Below are 19,488 nucleotides of genomic sequence, written 5' to 3'. Positions count from 1 at the left end.
AATCATTGCCATATAAATGGATGAAAAGTTGCATAATTCCTTATTAGCCGCGTGCCTCAGGGCAGTGGTTTTGGTTCCCTGCACTTGTTTCTCACCTGTGAAATGAAACGGGGCTAGTGCTCTTGCGAGGGCTGATGGCAGGTTTTCTTGGGGTGGCGTGACGAAGCGTGGGCTGTGTGACCATCCATCCAGCGGCAGTGCTGGGGCCAGCAGTGATGGGCTCTGAGAAATCTGGGTCACCTGACTTCGGGAGAGCATTGGCTCCTCGGAGGAGTCTTTGCCTTGGCCTTTGATGAATCCTGAGCCTTAAGGGAAGATGGTCTTTGGAGAGGAGCCACTGGCTGCCGGGCTTACGTTGGCATTGTAGCAAGTTACCTAACAGACATGCAATCAGTTCTGACTTTAAAAACTTTCATCAGGCCCCTGCCTGCACCCCGGAACTCGGCTGGCTGCAGAAACCTTCTCAGCTGCCTCGGCTGCAGGGTTCCCTGGGCCGCCTCTCTCACAGGCCCTCCCCGTGGTGCTGCTCTGGCCCCCGGAACCCCCTGAGCCAGGGCCAGGAAGGGGCAGCCTTGGGAAGTGCCGCGTGGTGGATGTCTTGTGGCTTCCCCCACGGAGGGACTTCCGCTTTCCTCGGTCCCCAGCACAGGAAATCGCCCCTGGCTCCGAAGAGTTCTGGCCAAACTCGGCTTCCCTGGGGCCGGTGTGAGGTTTTTTGCTGATTGTTCCCAAGCTGAGCTCAGGGAAGAAGGCTCAACTCTTCCTGGGATGGAGCAGGGGCAGAGCCCGACATGGGTCCCCCCAGAGCAAAGGGAACTGCCTTTGACTTTTTCCCGAACTTTTATTATGAACTTTTTGCAAAATAAGGAAAAGTAGAGACGTTGGTATAATTACTTCCCGTGTTCTCATCACCCAGCTTCAGCAGTCATCAGCGCACGGCCGGTCTTATTTCAACCCAACCTCAGCATATTCTCTGCATCCCCACCCTTGCTGATTTTAAATCACATACCAGATGGTTAATGTTTGATTAATAAATAGATTAGTATGCAGCTCTCAAAAATAAGGACTCTTGGAGTTCCTGTTGTGGTTCTGTGGTTAACGAACTTGACTAGGAATCACGAGGTTGCAGGTTCGATCCCTGGCCTCGCTCAGTGGGTTCAGGATCTGGCATTGCCGTGAGCTGCGGTGTAGGTTGCAGACGTGGCTCGCATCCTGCATTGCTGTGGCTGTGGTGTAGGCCGGCAGCTGCAGCTCCGATTCAACCCCTAGCCTGAACAGACTGTTGAGAGTCCCATCATCAAACCTTAAAAACTCCAATACTTAATTTCAAATATCTAGTGTTTAAATTTCCTGCTTGTTTCACAAGTACCTCTTTGTGGATAATTTGTTTGAACCAAAATCCAAACAAGAGCCTCACGTTGTAGTTGGTTGACACGGCTGTTATTATGTCTTTTATTTTATAAAAATCCCCATCGGTCTGTTTTCTTGCCATTTATTGGTTGAAGAAACAGGGTCATTTTTCCTGTGCTGTTGTCTACACAGTGAATTTTGCCAGTGGCATCCCTCTGGTGTTTTTTTAACCTGTTCCTCTGTCCCCTGCCTTTCCTACAGACTGGCATTTAGCTCTAAAGTCTTGCTTTAGATCTAATTTTAATGCCTTTTTTTCCCCCCCTGCAAGAGAAACATGTTGAAGGTAGATTGGAAGCTATAGGAAAAGCAGCGAGAGTGTGTTTCCTGAGTTGGCACTGGGGACCCTCCCTGCGTCCCAGCCTGAGGTTTTGGAAAAAAAGCATTTTCTCAGCTGGGCCTGTGTTAGTTAGTAAGATGTGTTACTAAAAGCCAGTCCTTCTATGCGAATTTTAATTGGGCCACGCCTGAGTGAGCTTTCTGAAGGTAAGAAAGTTGCCTGCAAAGCTCAGGATTTATAAAGGTCCTTATCAAAACAAACCTGCTTGGGCCTGCCTGAAAAAGGGGGGGCTGTTCAACGAGGGGGCGGAAGCCTTGAAATCTGCAGTGCCTGCGAAAGTCATTGTACAGACAGAGAGGGGCTGTTTACCTGCGTGATCTGGAGAAGGTGGGCTGCAGGTCTGAAATCCGCGACGGGTGACATCACCTCCGTTGCCATGGAGAAAGGAGGAATGTCACTAATGACTGGGGTTGGCAGGGGCCACTGATGAAGTGTGCCCACCCCTGGGAACATGGCACCGACGTGAAAGCTCCTGGGGACAAGTGTAAATAAAAAGCCCACCCGTCAATCGGGTATTAATTTTAAGTCTCTGCCCCTGGCTGGGGGTTCCAGGAGCCCGGCTGTCTTCAAGGGGAAAGTTTCCACTTGGATTTCAAGTTGGCTGAGAAAAAGGTGGAAATCAGCTTTGCAGGCTGTGCCAGGGGTTGGGCGACTCAGTATGGGGACTGCTCTTGGAGGTGCTGGCATAAAGGTGGGGGGACCTTGCTGACGTGTCTCTGTGCAGGCCTTTGCCCGAGGGATGGGTTAGCCTTGGCGAGCCCTTTCTCTGAGGGAGGATTATCTGAGGTCTATTTCTGGTTAATTCTTCTGACCAGATCCTTCCTTCTCCTTTTGGCGAGGAAGCGGAGCCCCGCCGAGCCCCGCAGAGCCCTGCTGTCTGTCGCGTGTTGCCTGGCAAATGTGGAGGCACTCTCTCCCGTTAGAGTTGGGCTTCCCTGAATCCCAAGTGCCATCTCCAATGGCTTTCTTCTTGAAAGAAAAACACGGGGCAGGATAGCAAGGGGACCAGATAAGTAGCATTCGATGGAGTCCTTTGAGGGACTATTGCGCAGCAGTTAAAAAAAGGAACCGAAGCTGCACACAGTGTGGTTCAATCTCAGGCATGAGGTGGACGAAAGAAGGGACGTGTATGTCCCGTGTGATTTTCTTTAGGAGATGGGCAAGAGCAGGCCACGAAGGCAGGCTAGCGGGTCCCCTGAATTTGGGTTATTGGCCGGGTGGGGCCGCCAGGGAGCCCTGTGGCGGGATGGAGATATTTTCTCTCTTGAATGATGGATGCATACGGTGCATACCAAAGGCACTGGACTGCATTTGAAGGATGTCTCGATTTGAACCCCCGCTCTGCCCCTGACTTTTTTTGTGATGCTGGGTGAATCCCTGCACCCCTGACCCTCAGAGTCCCACCCGTAACACAGGGGACTGGAGAGTGCCGGTAAGTTGCAGAGACAGAAGACACGGGAGAGGCACGGGGAACAGCGCCTGTTTGAATGAATCAAAAGAGGAAGGTCTTTGAACCTCTTGAAAGCAGGAGGCCCCCCTGGAGTGACTTTAAACTGGTTCTTTCCATCCTATGTTGAGGTCGGAGGTGAGGTTTCCTGTCTGCCAGGTGCCCGGGCCCCACTGCCCCGTCCAGAAGCTGAGCTGACCTCGAGGTGCACGGTTTGCCGAGTCCCTACATTTCTTCGCTTCTCTTCGAAAGGAACATGTGTCAGCCTGTGGGTGCGTGTGTTTTTGCAAACAGCCACGCCAGTAGCCAGTCTGGAAGGCTTGTCGCTTGCAAATTGTCCTGGGCCCTGTGTCGCTGGCGCCTGGCCTCATGGCCAGCTGCCCGAGAGGCAGGACTGAGCCTTCCTTTCTGCCCTGTCTGGTGGAGGCAGACAGCTGCCTTAGCCGGGGGCAAGGTCAGCGGAGAGCTTAGTGTTCAAGGTGACTTTTTCCAGTGGTTCCACGTTGACGAGACGGATGGTAAACTGCCTTCCTTCCCTTTCTGGCATTTCTGGATCTGACTTATCTGGATGGAATTTCTCACCTCTCACGCCCTGCGTCTGTGTGTGTCATCTCTGACTGACGGGCGTGACCACCTGATTCTCCGTCATTATTGGTACACACGCTTCATGGATCGGGAATCCAGTTACTGTTTGGCATGTGTGCTTGGTGGCGGCAGCAGGGGCAAGGGGGAGCCCTGCGGAAAGTGTGCCAAGCACCGACTTTGGTCCTCGAGGGCGATCTGTAACTTTTCAACGAAGGCCTTTCCTGTAGGTGATGCAAGCCGCCAGATGAGAAATGCATCCACCCTCCGCCTCTCCTGGCGAGTCCGTGCAGCCCCCGGCACACGGGAGGGAGGGGAGGGCGGCGCGGAGGCAGGCAGGATTCTTGCTCTCCATCTCGTCCCCCGTCCTCCCTCGGCACATGTGCGGTGCCAGGTTGTGGCATCCGAACGCTGCCATGGCAACAGACTGTGATGTCTCAAACCCAGGGCCAGGGCCTCACAGCATCTCGGGCTGTGAGCTCCTCCAGCAGTGGGTCTGTCCCCTCAGGGACAGATGCAGCTTTGGGGCCCCCGCTGCCCTCCCGAAGGGCATCTGGCCTCAGGGCCAGGCCCTGCCTTCCCTCCTCCAAGTCCTTCAAGCCTGAAAGCACTGGTTCATGCTGTCCCTCCCCCTCCCCCTCCCCCAAAGGACAGACGCCTTGTGGAGGTTCCTTAGCTGGGTTTCTATTTTGGTCATTCTGTTCTGCTTCCTGAAAATTCCACCCGCCTGTAGTTCTAGGCGGAGAGGAGGTTCTCTTGCTGTTCCTTTTTTTTTTTTTTTTTCAAAAGCCATCTCTTGGCGGGCGGGTTGGCACCGACAGCTGCCTCAGGCTTGGCCGTGTGTCCTGAGGGTGAGCAACAGGCCTGAGAGAGGCTCCAGGAGAGCAGGCTCTGGCAGAGAGCTCCGTGTGGCCTGAGTGGGATCTTTAAAGTAATCCTTGACTCACTCCTGGGGCAGAGGAGGGATTTCCTGGGGCAAATGAGTATTCCAGAAGAAAGGAACCCATGTCTTTAGTTGTCAAGGGCAGCCTGCCTCCTGATGGGGCTCCGGAGCAGTTCCTATTCTGGGGGTACCTCCTTTCCATGGGGTGGGTGTAAGGTGACACTATCCAGGAAATATCCCCTTTCAGGAGAAGCAGGGCAGAGTGATGGCTATGCGGGTGGAGGAGCCAAGCTGCCTGAGACTGAATCCAGCTTTGCCCCTTAGAAGCTGTGTGACTTTGGGCAGATGACTCACCCTCTCTGAACCTCACTTTCTCCATGTATAAAATGAGGAAACTCTATCACCTGCTTGGTAGGGTTATTGTAAGACTCACCTGCTTGGTAGGGTTCTTGTAAGACAAATATTAGCAGATGTTAAATGCATACATAGTGGATCTTGATATAAAGTAACTGGTAGAGACGTATTAGCAAGAATCATTTTTGTTATTGCAACTAGCTCACTGTACCACTAACACTTTAGTAAGATTTAGTTGATCAGCGCCAGGTATAGCCCAGAAGAAAGGGTACAAAGCATGGAACAGAAGGCATGTTTTACCTACTCCATGTTTTTTTTCTAAAGGCTGGCAGAAAAAGAGAATTCCCAAACTGCTGACCAATCCATTTTGTTTGTATAAACATTTCTTCCCTTTTTCTTTTAAAAAATGCTTTTTAAAGGCATTGGGGGGCTAGTGGGTGTCACATGTTCAAGTTGTAAAATGAAGCAATGAAAACAGAGCGTAGAATTCCCACTTAAAAGATCATTCTTCCCATAATAATAATAATGATATACTGGTAGGCCTCATTTATTGTTTATTTTGGGGGTTTGGGGCTTCACGTGGATTATGTGAATGAAGAGGTGGGTGTTGTCACCAACCTCTGCGCCGTGTTGTGCATGAAGACTCAGAGGTCCCCAGCTTCCCACAGCTGGGGGCGGGGGGCAGGGGGCTCGTAGAGCTGGGGGCCCCTAACACTGTGCCCTGACCGAGACCGGGATCTAGTGCAGATGCCTTGCTGAGGCGGGGCTGGAGGGGCCTCCAGTCTTGTGTGCCGTTTCTGAAAGTGGCCAGAGATCTCCACAAATATTCATGGGGCCCAGGTGTTGGGGTGAGTGCCTGGGAGCTTGAGGAGAGGAAGCTGGTCCTGGAACTTTCAGGCGTCTGCTGCAGAAATGCTTGACCTGCCTGGCTGATGGGGAGCAGGTGTCTCATTCCTGTTGGGTCGATGCTCCTAGTTGTCTTTGGCACCTCTGCCGGTGCTCAGGCCCCGGGTGTGGCCGGGGGTTTTAGGGCCTAGAGCAGTGGTTCTCAGCTGGGAGCGAGTCTGCCTTGCAGGAGAAATCTGGCTGTGCTTGGAGACGTTTCTGGTTGTTAGAACTGAGAAAGGAGTGGGGATGCTACTGGCGTCTAGTGGGTAGAGGCCAGGGATTCTGCCAAACACCTGTCAGCCTGCACAACAAAGAATTTTCTCACCTCAAATGTCGATAGTTCTGAGGTTGAGAAGCCCTGGTCTCAGGTCTGTTGGGTTCAAGCTGTGAGACCTTGGGCACGTTAATTCACCTCTCTGTGCCTCAGTTAACACATCTATAAAAGGGGAATAAGCAGCACCCATCTCATAGGTTGTGAAAATAAATAATTTACTACGTGTAATGTGCTTACAGCCGAGCCTGCCATGTAAATTCTCAATAAATGCTGCTGCTGAGGTCGTTATTGACCTTGATCTGCTTCAAAAGGCTCACAGTCTAGTAGGGACTGTTGAGTGAATCTATACTTAACAGACTTCACTGCATGACTCTGTAGGTTCTGGCAACACTATATTGCCTGTAGCGTCTGGTCCAGCCCACGGAATCAGGGAGGGCTTTCAGGAGGAGGTGGCCCAAGTGAAATCTTGATGGACAAATAGTGACTTACCAGGCGACGTGAGCACGGAGGCATGGAAGGGAGTTCTGCATAAGGGGAATGGCATGTGCAAAGGCATGGAGGCCCAGAGGACCTAGCCACCTCTGGATCTGCACCTGCTTCCACCTTCTGCCTCTTCTGGAATACTGAGGCCACGGGTACCTCCCGTGGCAAGTGGGGTGGGTTGCAGGACCCACAGGTGAGATCACTGTGCGTGAGCGCCATTCCCCTGGCAGAGCGCCTTCTCCTGAATCAGAAGGCGTGGAGCCTCGGTCGGGCGCTGCGGTGTCTTGAACGCCTTTCTTTTTTGACGTCATTTCCTCTCGCCGCCTCTAGCTTTAGAAAAGCTAGGCTTTCTGGGGTTGTGGGAAAATGTCCTACATCCTAAGATGAAGGTGGTGGTTACCAGGGTGTATAACATTTGGCGCAATTCTTTGAACTCTGCCCTCAACGTCTGTATGTGAAAATGATACCTTAAGAAAAAAAGGACCGAGGAAGAAAAAAGTGGGGCTCAGCCTCAGAGCCTTTGGCCAGCAACCCTGTCTCGCTTGAATTTGGTAACTTTTATTTTTATTGTATTTTCACCCTACCTTCTATTTATGGAGGTGACATCAATTTTCCATTTGTGGCAGCGGTATCGTTTCCTTAAAAAAAATTAAATATGTGAATGAATTTAGATAGAAATATTAAGTGAATAATCTTTACTGCTGGTACATGGATATAGCGAAGATCAAACAAGTGGTGAGAAAAGCAAGCTTTGTGGAAGCCCTTCGGAGAGAAGCTGGTGCTTCTGAGATGAAGGCAACTTGGCCCAGTGCTGTGTGGGCACTGCCAGGGCCATAAGGGAGCTGTCTGCAAGGGTGGCACTTTTCTACGGAGAAATAGCGAAGAATCCTAGCTACTTACAGACATATTTAACGATGAGCCTTTTGTCTGTGAGATTTACTGTCAAGTGCCCAGGGGACTGAGCATTAAACAGTAATAAATTACCTCCACATTCCCAGCTTGTGGTTGAACCTTCAAAATCTCAGAGAAAAGAAAAGAAAAAGAACCTCTGCTGCGTGGACTCATTAAAACCAATGTAAATACTTTAAATGCTTTTGCTCAGCAAGTGGGCCTTGCTGCTCTTCAGTGCTGCCTGGCCGTCTGAGCCATGTGTGTTTGGATGGCGAGTTTCTGTGCATGTTCACATCAGCCCCCGAGGGGGTGTTTCTGATAAGACGTAATGCAGTTTTTCTGATAAGGATGGAATTTTCACTCAGAGGCGTTCTGTGTTTGGTTTTGCTGGTTCACAGGTCGATGGATCATCAGAATGTGGTTGGACATGGATTTGACATTGATCTCCTCCTAGATGAAAAAATCTATGTTCTGTTACCTGCTAGGAAGCGGGGTGTGTGTGTGTGTGTTTGCAAGCACCAATACAAAGTTACGTTGAACTTCAGCTTCACGAGCAGCCCGGACCACACAGACTCTAGCTAGAAAAACGATAGGATTTCAAAGCCAGAAGCAGCCAAGGAGACCGATCTGGTTTATAAATGAGAAAGTTGAGACCTAGAGTGGGTGGGGGACTTTTCCAAGGTCACACAACTAGTGAGTGGCAGAGGAGGACCAGAACTGCATTTCCTGCTTCCTAAACCAGGGTGTCATTACCGTATATCATGTATGTCACCCCCCACCTTAAAGTAAAATAACAGTGTGTCTTTTGGAAATCCAAGTTACACAGAAATCAGGGTCTCCTTGCTGCTCCTCCTCTGAATGACATAGTTCTCGTCGCTGGAGGAGGTCACTGTCACCTGTAACTTCCAGAGCAAGCCTGTGCAACCATCAGCACTGTGTGTGTGTGTGTGTGTATCCTTGCTTGTCCTCTGTTTGTATACCATACATACTCTATGCCTCTTTAACACTATCTTGTGCTCATTCTCTATCAATGCAAAAGGAACTTCTTCAACCTTTTTCATAGCTGTATTGTATCTCACTGTGTGAATGACAGAATTTAACCCGCCCCCGGCTGATGGGCAGTAGGTTGCTCCCAGTCTTTGGGGATTATGAACAGGGCTGGACTAACCAAATTTACGCACACCTCATTTTGCACCCATGAGAGTGTATCTGCAGGATAAATATCTAAAAGCAACATTGCTTGGTTCCAAAGATGCACGCGTTTGGGATTTTGATAGATAGTGCCAAATCACCCTCTGTTGAGGTTATAGCTTTCTACCTTTTGGTTCAGATGTTAGCATCTTTGAGTAGTAGTTTAAATATTTCATACTTTATTCATTTATGCAGCAGACCACCAAATAAATGTTCTTGGAGGGTCTGCCTCATAGCAGGTCTTGTCCAGGTGTTGGGAATACAATAGAGGTGAGTGTCCTCATGGAATTGACTGATTGGTGTGGGTGGGGCAGGAGGTTGCAGGAGAGGCCGACAATGGACAAATCACGTCAGAATTACATAATTGCAGTGGAGCAGAGTAGGGAAGTGTGAGTGGGGTTTGATCTGTCAAGAAAGACATCTGGGAGCACACGACACTTTAGGCAAACTCTGGTGAAGGAGCAGCTTTGGTTACTTAGAGAAGAGGGTGGGGGAGGAGCTACTGAGAGCAGAGGGAACAGCAAGTGCAAAGGTCCTGAGGCAGAAATGAGTTTGGTGCTTTCCGAGAAGAGAAAGACCACCAGTTTGGCTGGAGTCCAGAGAGTGAGGAGAGGGTCAAGAGAGGTGCAGCTAGAGAGGTGAGGCTCGGGTCTGGTCTAGTTAAGGTTACCTTTACCCTAAGAGCTGTGCAAATCCAGTTCTGGGCTCTCACCTGGGGTAGGGCACCATCTGAACCCCGTGAGATCAGCTCAGCTAAACTAGGCAGCACTTACTCCAGGTTAGCCCAGAGAGGGCACTGAGAAGGCTAAGGATCACCTGTGCACAACCACCAACTCTGCTATTAGAGTGCAGAAGCCAGCTGTGCCCATGTCTAAAAAATAGGAGTGGATATGTTCCATTAAAACTTTATTTATACACACAATCTGTGGGCCAGCTTTGGCCCTCAGGCTGTGGTTTGCTTGCCCCTGATCTAGCAGGATGCGATTCCCTGGAGAGAGAATGTCTGATGTGACATGAGCTGGTGACAGGTGTCGCTGGAGAAAAGATGGCAAGGAGATGGGGTGGAGAAGGACACAGGCGTGGGGACGGCAATGATCTTTTTGATGGGCCTGTTGCAGGGGCTGCTGACTGAGCGGACACGGGAAGGGATTAAAGGAAGCAGCAGGTGAAGAGCTTGGGGGGAGAGTTTCCAGGGAGAGGGCACGGCACACTCGAGAACTCCACAGCAGGAGCTGCTTAAAGAGTAGAGGAGATGTCAGCAGGCGTGGGGAGAAGTGGGGAGAGTGGGAGTGGCAGGACAGGCTGGGGACAAATGTGTTGAGGACTGCAGGGGACATCTGGAGAAGGCATTCAAGTGGATTTCACTTTTCAATAGACTGCTGTGGCAGAGGGGGGCGGGAGGGGATGGACCGTGGAGTGTGAGGGCGGAAATGGGGAGATGAGGGAGGAGGTGACTGCAACAGTTCAGGGGGCAGGGTGGGGGATGGGCGACACATGAACTTGGTTTATATTTTAATAGAGTGGTCAGGCTTTGCTGACGGATTGGATCTAAGGGCATGAGAAGGGGGAGTCAAGGCTGACCCAAGTACCCTAAGGTGCCAGAGAGAGTTGGGGGGGAGCCTCTGTTGAGCTGCGGGAGCTTGAAGGAGGAGGGGCGAGGGGTGGCTGGAACAAGTTGCTAGTTCCCTCACTAATTTCACTCTCCAGCTGGGGGTTCTCTCCAGGCGGCAGTGGAAGCCTGTGCCTAGGTGGCCACGATTAAAGAAGAAATTAGGTCATTCTGTATCCAACGGATTTGGATAGTTTGGGAAGCTCTCTGTAGCGATGCCTCTGCCTTTTAGGGGCCAAGGGGCTTGTGGATGGGATTTCTAGCCCTGTTGGTTCTGTATTCGGGTGAATTTCTTCCCTGCCCTGGACCTCAGTTTTCTCATCCGTAAAATGGCACACAATGAGACACGACTCACCGAGTCCTGGTTCTCAAGCCACTTTTAACACGTGAGCATAAACAGCTGGGATTTGAACCCGGAGCTTCCTGGCCGCCAGAGCCGGTGTGTCCTCCTGTTGTATCCAGTAGCTGGACTGGGCATGAGGATGATCAGATGGGCTTAGATCAGTGTTTTTCAAACTGTGGGTCATGACCCACTGGTGGGACAGGAAATCTGTTTCATGAGTTAGGACCCGCATTGAAATAAAAGCGCCCCAGACAGGGGCTAGATAAGAGCGCATAGTGCATCACAGGTAGCAGCGTAACTGTTGTTTTGTGAAGCTTTTGTTCAGTTGCCAGTGACTATGACGGTGTGAACTGAACTGTGAAATGAAATTGCATTTCTTGCAAGGGTTGCATTGAAACGAAAGTTTGGAAGCCATTAGGTCTCTGGCGGAGGCTGCCTGGCTCGGACCAGCTGTGCTCCTGCACCTGCACTGCAGTCTTAACGCTTTGATCTCTGTGCCCAAGGAAATCTGGGATGAAGTGGCCTCCCTTTCCTTCTTTGGGGAAAGGAGATTCTAGCTTGGGGTTTGGTGTGGTGGGGATTAAAGGAAAACCAAACAGGAGACAAAAACCCAACCTGCGACTGCTCTGCATCGGGAGTTCTGTTTTAGAGGCTTAAAAAGACCCCTCCCTCCCCCCTTCTCTTTCCAGAAGAACCGAATGCACATAAGGTCGCCAGCCCACCCTCCGGACCCGACGATGTACTGGACTATGGCCTCAAGCCATACAGCCCCCTAGCCAGTCTCTCTGGCGAGCCCCCCGGCCGATTGGGAGAGCCGGATAGGGTAGGGCCCCAGAGCTTTCTGAGCCCGGCCAAGCCAGCGGGGGCCTCGGGCCTGAGCCCGCGCATCGAGATCACTCCATCCCACGAACTGATACAGGCAGGGGGCCCCTTCCGCGTGAGAGACACTGGCCTCCTGGTGGAGCAGCCGCCCCCGCCGGGGGTGGCCGCCAGCCCGAGGTTCACGCTGCCCGTGCCCGGCTTCGAGGGCTACCGCGAGCCGCTTTGCTTGAGCCCCGCTAGCAGCGGCTCCTCTGCCAGCTTCATTTCCGACACCTTCTCCCCCTACACCTCGCCCTGCGTCTCGCCCAATAACGGCGGGCCCGACGACCTGTGTCCCCAGTTTCAAAACATCCCCGCTCATTATTCCCCCAGAACCTCGCCAATAATGTCACCTCGAACCGGCCTCGCTGAGGACAGCTGCCTGGGCCGCCACTCGCCCGTGCCCCGTCCGGCCTCCCGCTCCTCGTCGCCTGGTGCCAAGCGGAGGCATTCGTGCGCCGGGGCCTTGGTTGCCCCGCTGCCGGGAGCCTCACCCCAGCGCTCGCGGAGCCCCTCGCCACAGCCCCGGGACGACGGCGCCCCCGCCGGGTACCCCCCCGCGGCTGGCTCTGCCGTCCTCATGGATGCCCTGAACAGCCTCGCCGCCGACTCGTCCTGTGGGATCCCCCCCAAGATGTGGAAGACCAGCCCTGACCCGTCGCCCGTGTCTGCTGCCCCACCCAAGGCCGGCCTGCCGCGCCACATCTACCCGGCCGTGGAGTTCCTGGGGCCCTGCGAGCAGGAGGAGAGGAGGAACTCGGCCCCGGAGTCCATCCTGCTGGTACCGCCAACTTGGCCCAAGCAGCTGGTGCCTGCCATTCCTATCTGCAGGTGAGTCCAGCTTCGAAATGATTGATTCCATGGTCTAGTTTTAACAGAAGGTTTTCTGGTGATGAGCATGGGATTCAGACTTGTCTAGGCTGGTTTTAAATCCCGGCTCCCCGTTTTCTGGCTGTGAGACCTTGAAAGGGAAGTTAAATTCTCTGAAAAGGGAAAAAAAAAAAAATCTCTGAGCTGCAGTTTTCCAATCTGTAAAACGGGTATAAGTGTCCCCAACTTACAGGGTGGTTGGAGTGAGGCTGCAGTCATGGGACACATGGGATTGCTCATAGGACACCTGGCTCATTCATTCGTTCACTTATTTAATGAGTGTTTATCAAACACCTGCTACGTGCCAGACACTGTTACAGGTGCTGGGGAGACAGTGGTGAACAAAACAGGATCAGAATTCTGCCTTCATGGAGCTGATGTTCTAGTAAAGCACAGAGCAAAAGCCTTAACACGTGGAATCTGTGATCTTATATGAAAGGAATGGATGTTTCTTGGCATCTGCTATGTGCCTCAGTACTGCAGTCAGTGACATGAAGGCCTTCAGAAAATGTGTGAGTCATAATCCTTAAGGGGCTTAAAATCTTGGCAGCCTGAAGAGATGCATGAATAGCAGCATGTAGGCTTGGGGTCTCTAGGACTGGATCTGAGTCCTGGCTCTGCCACTCACCGGCTGTGTGGTAAGGGGCATGTCTGCTGCTGCCATCCTGCTGTGCCCATAGCAGACATCACTCATCGTGCAGTTGCGTTGGAGCTACAACAGCCGGCCTGTGCCACAGCCACAGCAACACAGGATCTGAGCCGCGCCTGTGACCTATACCACAGCTCACAGTAACGCCAGATCCCCGACCCGCTGAGTGGGGCCAGGAATCAAACCTGCATCCTCATGGATACTAGTTGGATTTGTTTATGCTGTGCCACAACGGGAACTCCTCGTTGGGTACCCTTTTAAGGCCATGCCCAGGGCAGGCACTGTGAATCAATCAGGTCCTTTGCTCTCACTGAGCACCTTTCTGGGTCCTGGTTCGTCCCCTGTGAGGTGAGGATGATAATAGTACTACTTCGTGATGTGGTTTTTTTTTTTTTTTTTTTCGGGATTAGATGACCTAACACATACCAGACTCTTGGCACAGAATTTGCGCAAAGTAGAAGCTCACAAAAGAGCCAGCTGCTATTGGTATTGGGGAATTGTATCCTTATAGAGGAAGCACTTTCTTGCTTCCTCATTGATGAGCCATATGCTAGGAGACTGAGCTCCCAATAGCCGTTAGGACACTAATGTCGGGACAGTAGCAGTCACCAGCGCTTAAGGATGCTTGTGATGTGCTGGGCACGATTCTAAGTGCATATATCTGTTATTCTGGGATTATTTCGTTTAGTTCTCACATGCTCCTGGTTTGGTATTACATTTATCTTCAATTGGCTGATGAGAAAGGAGATTAGGAACAGATATTACCCTATTGTTTTGTTAGATGAAGAATGGAAGCCTTATGCTGGTACCATTTTCCCAGTGTTTTCCCAAAAGTGTCATTTACTTTTAGCAGAATGGAAGCTTCTTTTTTTTTTTCAAGTGAAATGTCGAATGCCAAAATAGGTCACGTAGAGCCGTTTGGATTGACATGGGGTTGAGAGTAGCCCAGAGCCCTGTCCACTGGGCCTGGCTTACTCCCCTCGCCCTCCCCACCCCCTGACCGACGGAAGTGGATCCCCCCGACCATATGGAGCTTCTGGGCTGGCCGTTCCTCCAAAGCAGGTTCTGAGAACACGACTGCCATCGTAGAGCTGTCCGTGTCCCTTAAGAAAAGGAGTTTCTGGGTCTAATAGTTTCCTAGATGCCTTTGTGGAGGGCCCGCCCCCAGCTGTGGCCAGTATGTCTGGCGATTTCACAGGCCATTGGGCCATGAAGTTCTGAGGCTTAGCGTTTCCCGGAGCCGCCTCAGGATCCGTGCCTGGTGCAGGTTGAGAAAGCTGGGCTCACAGAGGTGAAGCGACAGACCCATCATCCCCCAGCTGGTTAATGACCAAGCTGGAAATCAGAATTTGAGATGCCTGACTCCTTGTTCTTTCTGCTACAGATGGATCTCCAAAACGTGACTTATTTAATGATTGGGAGTGAGGAGGAACATTGTTATAAAGTATGATTGAAAGGCATTTTTCTGAGACTTTATTGTATGTAAAATCGTCCCCCCCCACTTTAAAAAGTAAACTTTATTGGAATAGAGTTGACTTAGAAAGTTGTGTTAGTTCCCGGTGCACAGCGAAGTGACTCAGTTATACAAATGCATATATCTGTTCCTTTTCAGATTCTTTTCTCATATAGGTTATTATACAGTGACCCTATGCCATGTACTAGGGCCTTGTTACCTATTTTTTCACAACATAGAATTTTTAAAAATTAAAGTGTAGTTGAAAACCCTTCCTTCTTGATCTGAGAGTCTGACAAATTGGAATCCTTTGGTCCCTTCAATCTGTTCCAGCCAATGGGAGGTTTGCAAGAATTTTCTAGAAGATTGAGAGGGATGGGCCTTCAAAGAAGTCTCGTGATGATGTTTATCTCAAGGAGTGTGGACAACTCGGCAGGCAGCTGGAATTCAGATGCAGAATTTCGGACCACCTCCCATGGTCTGAGTCTTAAGATGGAATTTCAGTTGTCGAAGACCTATTCCAGAGCCAAACAAAATTAGGAGTTGATACTTAGAGATATTCCACTGACTCTTCTACTCACTGAAGTTTTTGATACTTTAAATGTTATTAATACAGGGGTGAAGTGATTTTTTAATGAGCCTTATTTTGCAAACTTAAAAAGTCTTTAACTTGCATGCATGAGAGTAAGAGTATTTAAACTTGGCGCCTTGGTTTTAGGCAGAAGCTTGAAGGCATCTTGGAATTATTACTAAGGCAGAAATTGAGGCACTTTGGGCACCCTGAGACTTGAGGATTAGAGAGGCTTCAGGAGGCAATGTGGTTGGAAAGAAGGGCTGGAGATCTGCTTGCACAGTGAGGATGTAATTGTAAGTTGCATTGTCTGTTCAAGTTCGGCTCCAGCACTGATGGAGTTTACAGGGGTACCACCCCCTCCATCCTCCCCTTGGTACTGCTGTAATAGAGAAGGAATGGAATTGGCTTCATTGCAAATGCTTAATTAAGTCCAGTTGATAGTGTTAGCTTCTAGCAGTTCTGGGCTTAGCAAGAAAAAGATAGCCTTGTTGGATTAATTTTTTCTGCTGCATGTGAAAAATCAGGACTTAGTGACACAGATTCCTGCATTTACAACTTCAAAGCGACTTTGAACATACAGGGGTTCTTTGAAATAAAACTGATCATTCATTCATTCATTCAGTTATCCTTCCATTTATTCCGCCACCTACCCTCTGAATATTTACTGAGGACCCATCAAATGTCAGGCATTGCTCTAAACTCATTCCATAAATGAGATATTTTCTTGGACCTATTTTAAATGAACTCGTAGGAGACAGGGTAGAGGTGTGGAAGGAACACTGAACTGGGAGTCAGGAGACCAAGTTGGAGCTTTGGCTGTATCTTTCTCTGTGATCTTGGGAAAATGTCTTTAGGTTCTCCAGGGCTCTGAGGCAATGGGCTGGATAGATTGTCAAGACCTCAGTCAACTCTTCAGTGACATAATCGTAACCTCATATCAAGTACCTGTTGTGTGTGCTGGGTAGGCTTGAGACTGTATGGGAAAAAAACCCAAAACTTAATGGCATGCCCTCAAAGATCTTAAACTTCAGAGGCAAAGGCATGCTTATTCAATGCCGTTAATGCTGTAGTCAGATCATCTACAGGAAGTAACTTTATGTGAAAGATACAATATATCACAAAAATAGTTAGAGCTGATATTTATTGAGCAGTTACTGTGCTTAAGCTCTTTATATGATCTTAGTATCGCCATTTCACCATTGAGGAGACTAGGGAGATGGAGACATTTGCTCAAAGCCACACAGGTCGTTACAGGTGGGACTTGAACTTGGGTATGTAACTCCAGTCATGCTCTTGACCTTTACTCCTCATTTAATTGAGGCGAGTCTGAGTAGTTTGGCTCATCTATACCCAAACCAGACACCTCTCTGTGGTTAGATGTTCTGCACTTGGCCTGAGAAGTAGTAACTGTGACTGGGAATGGCCTCTCCCCAAATTTGCTTTTAGTCAAGATCATCAGACACAGAAATAAGAACAAAAACAACTCTCAGATGCCATGTCCATTTGTGATTATAGAGACCGGGGATAAGAAAGATGAAATTGCTTATTACCTCAAGTCACAGGACAGATGAGTGACATAGTGGGGCCCCTGATTTCTGTTTCAGTGTTCCTTTTCCCACAGTCACTGCCATGAAAAAGAAAACCATCCTGGCTAAGGGTTATTTTTTTTTTTAAGAGGTGGGAAAAGTGGTATTCTTCAAAATTCCCAGAGGAAAAGAAGGTACAATGGTTAGACACACACTAGAACCAATATATCATGAAATTTGCTTCATAAATTGAGAAGACAGTCATTCTGTCTTCATCAGGATGGAAGAGCAAAGAAAGAGAATGAAAAAGGTCTCTACCTTATGAAGAGCCCTACTTACTATGTTTGAAAAATGTGTGCCCCCCAATAGCCAGCATTTTATCATATGCCCATTGGATGTGATTTTCAGAAAAGGGGCCATTTATATTTATTATACAGGTCGACTGGTTATGATTTATTATACGAATGACTGATTCTGTTTCCTCTTTCAGCATCCCAGTGACTGCATCCCTCCCTCCTCTTGAGTGGCCGCTCTCCCACCAGTCAGGGTCCTATGAGCTGCGGATTGAAGTGCAGCCCAAGCCACATCACCGGGCCCACTACGAGACAGAAGGTAGCCGAGGAGCCGTCAAAGCTCCAACTGGTGGCCACCCTGTGGTTCAGGTATTGACTTGAGTTTTTTTTTTCCTTTTGTTTCCTTATTTGTCACTGGCTGATTCACTTCTGCTAAGCTACTGTCGGGTGCTTATTGGGTTGAGATGTGTGTCTCAGCCCCTTATTCTTCTGAGTGATGGGAAATTTGAGATTGAATTAGTATCAGAAGCTAATCCAGCGAGTCAGAAGCCAGAGAAAAAAGTCTTCCTGAGCTGGATAAGGATAGAAATGATATTCATGTTCCGGCTACTTCTTCCTTCTCTTTTTGATTGAGAAATGACTAGATTTTTGCCGAGGTTCCTGTATTGAAGGTTTCTGAAGCCGTCATTTTGTGTTTAAATTTCAGATGAGAGTCAATTCAGGAGAATCAATATATTGAGAAGTAGGAAAAAGTTAAAACTACACATAGTCCAACTACCTAAAATAAAATACTCATTAATATTTTGATATATTTCCTGTTGCTTTTTTTTTTTTTTCCTATTCACACACATGGCAATGTCTAGCACTGTACATTTATATATTTGATGTTTTAGGGGTTTGTTCTTAGATTTTTTTTTCAGTTTACATTATACCATGAGCATTTCCTCCTGTTTTTTCCTTAATCATTATCTTTTATGTCTGTGGCTTTTGATTGAACCTCAGATTTTTTTTTTTTCAAAATAAGCAGAAAACTGTTCTTTTTTTCTCCAAAATAATTGAGGTTGAAATATTCTTAATTGTGTAGTCTGGTTAACTAAGAACTGCTGACTGGTACCCACCAACCAATTCAATTAACTGGACTCTTAATATATTTAAGTTAATTTAACTCTATTTTTCTTTTTTTGTATTTGCCTTAAAGCAAAAGTATTCTATGATAAGAATCTGATCGTGCATCAAAACCCTTCAGAGGAGTTGTTAAAAATGCAGATTCTTGAGCATCCCCTGAAACTAGTTAGGAGCTACAGGACATGAAGTACATTCAGACAAAAAACAAACACACAAACCCCAAACCCTAAAATCTCCACCGGTAGCTTTGAGGGTGGACACCTGGTTGAGGACTTCAGTGATAATATTAGGAGCGGATACATCCTGGCAGTTGCTTTCTCCAAATCTAACATCACACCTTTTTGGAGATGTGTTTCTGTTTGTTGCTTTTTTTCATTGACCATGAGTCACAATTTCCTCTGTCTTTGCGTCTCTGTTAATTGTTGACTGTATTCTGACACTGTGACGTTGGTGTGTACTGGATATTATAGAGACCTGATTTTGTTATCTTCCTCTAAAGGTAATTCAGTTGCTGGCTGATCACTTTGACCTTTTGTAGGCTTGATTTTACCCTTTGTTAGGAGAGACCTGTGGGAAGCCCGGGGTGTTTCCCATGCCCTTCGACTTCATGGAATTAGCCTTCGATTCCTGCTTTTGTGGATCTAGTTGAGCCTTGGTTTTAGACCAGGTCAGGGCAGGTCTAGAATGGCGCTTCCTCTAAGGCATGACCTCGTGCTTAAGGGCTAGCCTTTTGGGATACTTGGTGGGGAGGTGACCCCCTCTCTGGTGGGCTGGAGTTCCGATATGCCAGCCCCACTCGGCCTCTAGTCTCTCTGCTCCTCTTTTTCACCCCATTGCTGCCTCTGTCTGTAAACTCTGCACGTTCTTTCTCTGTGCTCACACCACCGCCCAGCCCTTGGCCAAGGCCTCGGAGAGCTCCCCTAGCACCTTCCTCCTCTCTGACGCTTTGCCCACAGATTCTAGCTGCTTCCACTGCCTGGGACGCTGAACTCTGCCCCTCCCCCCAACCAGTTCCGCTTGAACTCCACTCCCTGCACATGGTAGGGAAACTCCCCAGGCAGCGAGTTGGAGTGAACATGGGCTCACCTCCTGTTTCCTTTCTTCGTGGACCACAGTCTTATGTTGCTTGCTGTCTAATGCCTGAAAGCCGTGGACGGATAAACTTTTGTCCTATTTTATAGTTGTTTATGGCGGTGGGACTAGTCTGGCTCTATTTACTCCATCATGCTTGAAAACTGATTATTGGGAAAGAAAGTCTTCCTATCATTATTGATCTAGGCTTACCTGTTCTAGGATGGGAGCCTCCTGGCCTGGGGGCTGGTGTCAGTGTGTGTTGGAGTCAAAGCCTTTGGTTGGAATGGAGAGAGAAACTCATTCAAAGCAGATCAGAAAAAGGGGATTATATGCGAAGGCCACTGGGCTAGCATATAATCAGGCCGGGAGAT

The 19,488-nt window shown here is 49.1% G+C and overlaps 1 protein-coding gene across 7 annotated transcripts in view; it reads left to right on the top strand.

Annotated features, from left to right (window-relative positions):
- Positions 1-19,488, top strand: part of NFATC2 (nuclear factor of activated T-cells 2) — a 163,804-nt gene that overhangs the window by 23,475 nt on the left and 120,841 nt on the right. For 4 of the 7 annotated variants that reach the window (XM_013985461.2, XM_005673012.3, NM_001113452.1 and 1 more), the window contains exons 2-3: positions 11,382-12,384; positions 17,116-17,287. In XM_013985461.2, coding sequence (XP_013840915.1) covers positions 11,382-12,384; positions 17,116-17,287 — 1,175 coding nt within the window. The remainder of the gene's footprint in view (positions 1-11,381; positions 12,385-17,115; positions 17,288-19,488) is intronic. The other 3 variants (XM_005673013.3, XM_021077200.1, XM_013985462.2) reach the window with 1 other exon arrangement.

The sequence above is a fragment of the Sus scrofa genome, chromosome 17 (genome assembly GCF_000003025.6).
Source record: "Sus scrofa isolate TJ Tabasco breed Duroc chromosome 17, Sscrofa11.1, whole genome shotgun sequence".
NCBI classification, from domain to species: Eukaryota; Metazoa; Chordata; class Mammalia; order Artiodactyla; family Suidae; genus Sus; species Sus scrofa.
Note: the sequence above shows the minus strand (reverse complement) of the source record. Positions and strands in the feature narration are given on the sequence as shown.